Here is a 5,291-nt window from a genome sequence, read left to right as displayed (position 1 = left end):
TGGAATATAAAGTAACATATTAGGACACTAACACCTAAGGACTGTAGAGATAAGGGGCTGGAAGATCACTCCACTACTTGGAAGCCGACCTCATGTCCTGGGGAAAAGGCAGGTGGGATTGAGATGGGAACACTAAGTAAATGATTTAAGTAAATGACACATGGAGGGCTTGCTGAGGGTGGTAGATGCATTCTGAAAGTAGACTATGAACTAAACATAATGGCCACTTAGTACCTGTATTACAAACCATATTCAGAAGGAGAGAAAGAGAGAGAAAGAGAGGGGTGGGGGTGGGTAAGAGGGAATGTGCCTGCCAGAGAGGCAGGTGGTGGTGTGGGGGAAATGGCTGGGTAGTGGGAGAGATACTGGAAATATTGTTGATGAAGAATGGGCACAGGTGGAGGGATGGGTACTTGAACATTTTATGACCGAAACATAATCTTGCAAGTTTGTAAGTCTGTAACTGTATCTCACGGTGATTCATTAAAATTTTTGTAATTAAAAAATTAAAATAAAGAAGCTATTAGAATGTTACAATCTTTCTATGTGTTTTCCTAGTCAACAATTTTTTAAATATTTTTATTTAGTCGTTTACAGTAAGCGAAATTATTTCCTAGTATTCTTCCCACCCGTGTGTCTATTTTTAACCATATATAAGTATTCTGGGAACATCTTTACTACATTCTGTTTAAATTTTTATTTTATGGCATCAATATTGTAAATATTCACATTCTATTACATAAAATTTATTGCATTTTGTGTTAAATTTTTACTAAAACAATATTGGCTATAAGGTTCTTAAGTTTAAGAATACAATTTATATATCTTGAGAATATTTTTATCAGTTTACACCCAACTTCAAAGTACCATTATTCCTTCTCAATATTTGCTAAAATATTGTTCTCAAAAATTTAAAATTATTGACAACTACAAAAAAGTTTATTACATACTTTGTTTTTATAATATTTTATTTAGATTTTTATTAGTGAAACACCATGAGGTAGAGTTGTAGATTTACAATTTTTTGTGCTTGGGTTTCAGTTATACAATGATCGTATTACTATATACATTTTTAAATAAAAATTTATCTGCTTTAATATAACATTTTTCTATTTTATAAAGAGCTCACAAAACTTTAAAGCTGACAAATTCTGTACAAATATGGTCTAGAATAATAACTAAGTAAGCAGATTGTGTAATTATTGTATTATTACTATTTATTACTAATAAATTAATTTATTTATTACTTTCTGTTCCTTGTTATGTGTGAGGATCACTAGAAGACCTGACACAATACAATTAGATATTTGAGACACAATACACACTTTCAGTTTTGCTGTAAGATACGATCCTGGAATTTTATTTCATCTGTACTAAAAATATACACAGCAATAATTCCAAATGATTAGGGAAATACTTATTGGAAACAATGATGTAGATTTAAAAATTACTATTGTATAGGAATGAGATAAATAGTGATGTTATGCAACATAAACTGTACTGGAAAATTATTTACTAATTCACAGCAATCTAATATCATACCTATTAACTATATAGTGAATGTCTCTGAGATATCACTTTTATACTAGATGATGATCTAGATGATGATGCTGTGAATGCATTGACCTTCCTCTCATGGCTTTTTGAGATTAATATAGTCCTTTGTCTTTCATCATATCACCTAGGAAAATTAGACAAAAATTCTAAGACAAAGACACAATAAGAACTTACACAGTTTCTTATGCAGAGGAAAAGAAAACTCAATAGATCAATTTATGTTCCTTGATTTTTGCAGTGGGTAATTTTTAACAGTCAAAACTTCACTTTGTTAATGGAACTGTGGATTTGCTGTAATTGTCGGTATAACTTATTCCCTCTTCCTGAAGGACTAACATCTTCCTATAAATTTTTTCAGTGCACTTAAAACTTCCTTGTTTCTAAGGCTATAAGCTAGAGGGTTCAGGAGTGGGGTTAGAACCGTTCCAAAGAGAAAGAGACCCTGATTCAACTTAGGAGTCTTGGCAGAACCAGGTCTCATGTAGATGCACATACCTGGACCAAAATAGAGACCTACCACACAAAGATGAGAGGTGCAAGTGGCCAAAGCCTTGTTCCTGCCTTCTGGGGAGTTCATTCGGAGTACAGCAAGGAAGATGATAATATAGGAGGACAGGATGAGTGATAAGGGCAGAAGTAGAACTAGGATACTTGTCACCACCACTGCCTTCTCATAGGCTGAGATATCTTCACAGACAATCCTAAGGACAGCCATGACTTCACAGAAGAAGTGGGGGATTTCTCTGGGATTGCAGATTTGAAAATGCAAGGTGAAAGCAGTGTGACCCAAGGAGGTAAGTGCTCCTCCAGCCCAAGACATGGCAGCCATCTGTGCACAAACCCTTGGACTGATGATGAGTGAATACCGAAGAGGATTACAGATGGCCACATAGCGATCAAAGCACATTAGAGTTATTAGAATGCATTCCGCAATAGCCACTGTTAAGGAGAAGAATATTTGGGTCCCACAAGCCAGAAATGAAATGTTTCGCCATCCAGAGAAGAAATTGGCTGCCATCTTGGGGACAATGCTAGAAGTCAATGTCAAATCCATTACAGAGAGCTGACTGAGAAGGAAGTACATGGGAGTGTGGAGTCTGGAATCTAACCAAATGAGAAGGAGCAGAAGAGTGTTGCCAGTGAAGGCAGCTATGTAGATAAGGAGAATGATGGCGACAATTGCTGTGATATATTTAAATTCAGGGAAGAAGCCCAGTAGGGTGAAATCTGTCTCATTCCCAGTTGACATGACTCTGTTTGATGATCACAGAAAGGGAAGGGATTTATTAAGAAGGTTACAGTAGTAAAAACGATAACTGTTTCTCACCAAATGTTTTATATTTGTTTTGGGGCCACACCTGTTTGTGGCTTTGTATCAAGGGACCACTCCTGGCAGAGTTTCAGGGACCATTTGGGATGCAGGAGGACCAAACCAATGTTGACTGCATGAATGGCAAGCATCCTTCCTGCTACACTATCTGGTCCTATTGGTTTGTTGTTTTGTATTTGAAGGCAACACCTGTAGTGCTAAGGACTTATTCCTAGTTCCTAGTTCCATGCTCAGGAATTTTTTTTAAAATTGAATCACAGTTAGATACACAGCTACAAGTTTGTTTACTATTGGGTTTGTTATTATATGATGTTCCCATTCCTTCACCTGTGTACTTTTCTCACCAGCAACATCCCCAGTTTCCCTCCCACCCCTTCGCCCCACCTTCTTTTGTGGCAGGTACTTATGGTACTGCCCAAGAAATTGTGCCAGAGATCAAAACCTGATCAGACTCATGCAAGGAAAGTACCTTACCTGCTGTACAATCTCTCTGGTCTTCTCACTGTTTCTTTTTTTAAGAACAATACTGTAACAATACTGGCAGACATTAAGAATATTCATCATCTATAATTACTCTACTCAAATCTTAATCCATTTCCTCTACTCCCTACCCATGTCCTTCTGCAGTCAGGATGCATATATTATAATATATTCCACTACCTTTGATATATAAGATTTATTTTATAACAATTTTTGTAATTACATTTTATAATTCACAATGTCAAATTTCACTTATGTTATTCTTCCACCATTTTATAAGATGATGTTATTTTTTATTTTTATCTTTTAGTGATTTCCTTAGTAATATTCTTTAGAAGTATTTAGTTTTATTTTCTGGTGAGACTACATTTCGCCATGGGAAAGCACTGAAAATTTAATTTATTAAGAATTTACTTAAGGACTTTTCACAATGCTTAATTGTAAATTAAGATATGAGTTGTGATATGGTCCTCCTTTATAAAAACCTTCAGCTATGAGTGCAATTTAAAGAAAACTAACCTTAGTACTCTTAAGACATCTTATAATTAGTTTAAATATAATTTACCCTACCTAATTTCTATTGAGTGTATTCATTATATTTGCATTTTTGTAGTAAATATGATTAATTAGCAATATGGAAACATTTTAATTTGTCTATGAACCATTTACACTATTGAAAAATTAACAATATTCTTAACCACTATTTGCAGCAGTTATGCAGTATAGGTACATGGTAAAACTATCAGAAATTCTCTTACTCAGATTTACCAAATTTGATGTTTTAGAATTTTTAGATACATATACCTGTGTATCTCTATCTGTGCTATCTGCAAGCATCTTACTCAAACTCTTAAGTTTGTAATAAGAAAGAACACCCTATTGTGCCTATGACTTTATTATAAAAACAGAGCATGGCCAGGAAAAGAATCGGCAATTGTGAAACAAATTGTACTTATTTTTAAAAACTTCCAGAGTTAGAGAAATATTTGATGAATGAGCACATGCTTTGCATGCAGGTGGCCAAGGATTGATTCCTGGCAACACATATTCTCTGAACATCTTAAGAGACACCCCCAGCACAAAGCTGGGAGTAATCCCTGAACACTACCTGTTATGGCCCCAAAATAAATATTTTCAAAGTTTTTATAAAAAGCAGAAGTTGACTCTCTAGCCATGGTAAACAAAATTATTTAAAGTGAATATAAGCACAACTCATAGCTTAAAGTTATAAATTTATAACACATATAAACATTAAAACATATAAATATAACCTAACATATAAAATATTTGTGTTAGTTAATAATCATTAATCTGATTTTTAATTGCATAATTTTATAATTTAAAAACTTGACAAAATTTATCACCAAATCATGATTTGTAAACCATTATTTATTACTAACAACTACTAGTAGAATATACCAATATCTTATTCTATCATGTTCTTGGCAATAAATCATCCAATTGTTAATGAAATTATTGAAAGTATCATTTCTAAGTTGTTCCTTCTGAAATGTGAGTAATTGTTGTAAACTTGGTTAAGCACCAACTTTTCTAAGTGTTGCCAACATCAATTCAGGCCTCTCTCCTAAGAAACAGTAAGCTTAAAAATTAGACTATTTGTTCTTATTCAAGTTCTTGTGCAATTTATTTTCAGTTCATAGCTTACATCTATCTGCTGTGCTATTGCTCCAATACAGCTGGAGCACAGTGGGTAGGGTGTTTGCCTTGCATGAGGCACACCCGGGTTCGATTTTTCCATCCCTCTTGGAGAGCCCAGCAAGCTACCTAGAATATCCCGCCCACACAGCATATCCTGGCAAGCTCCCCGAGGCATATTCGATATGCCAAAAAATAGTAACAACAAGTTTCACAATGGAGATGTTACTGGTGCCCGCTCGAGCAAACTGATGAACAACGGGAGGTC

General features: G+C 34.6%; 1 protein-coding gene across 1 annotated transcript; it reads right to left on the bottom strand.

Moving 5' to 3' along the window:
* Nucleotides 1-1,888: 1,888 nt before the first annotated feature.
* LOC130026208 (olfactory receptor 2M5-like) lies at nucleotides 1,889-2,806 on the bottom strand. The gene has a single exon (XM_056116975.1). The coding sequence runs from the start codon at nucleotides 2,804-2,806 to the stop codon at nucleotides 1,889-1,891; it is 918 nt and encodes a 305-aa protein (XP_055972950.1).
* Nucleotides 2,807-5,291: the final 2,485 nt, after the last annotated feature.

Source organism: Sorex fumeus, unplaced genomic scaffold (genome assembly GCF_029834395.1).
Source record: "Sorex fumeus unplaced genomic scaffold, SorFum_2.1 ptg000033l, whole genome shotgun sequence".
In the NCBI taxonomy this organism is placed as follows: domain Eukaryota; kingdom Metazoa; phylum Chordata; class Mammalia; order Eulipotyphla; family Soricidae; genus Sorex; species Sorex fumeus.
The sequence above is the reverse complement of the archived record's forward strand: the minus strand, read 5'-3'. Positions and strand labels throughout refer to the sequence as shown.

What these genes read in the sequence shown, in the direction of transcription:
- LOC130026208 (XM_056116975.1), bottom strand. Translation starts at nt 2,806, where the DNA reads ATGTCAACTGGGAATGAGACAGATTTCACCCTACTGGGCTTCTTCCCT.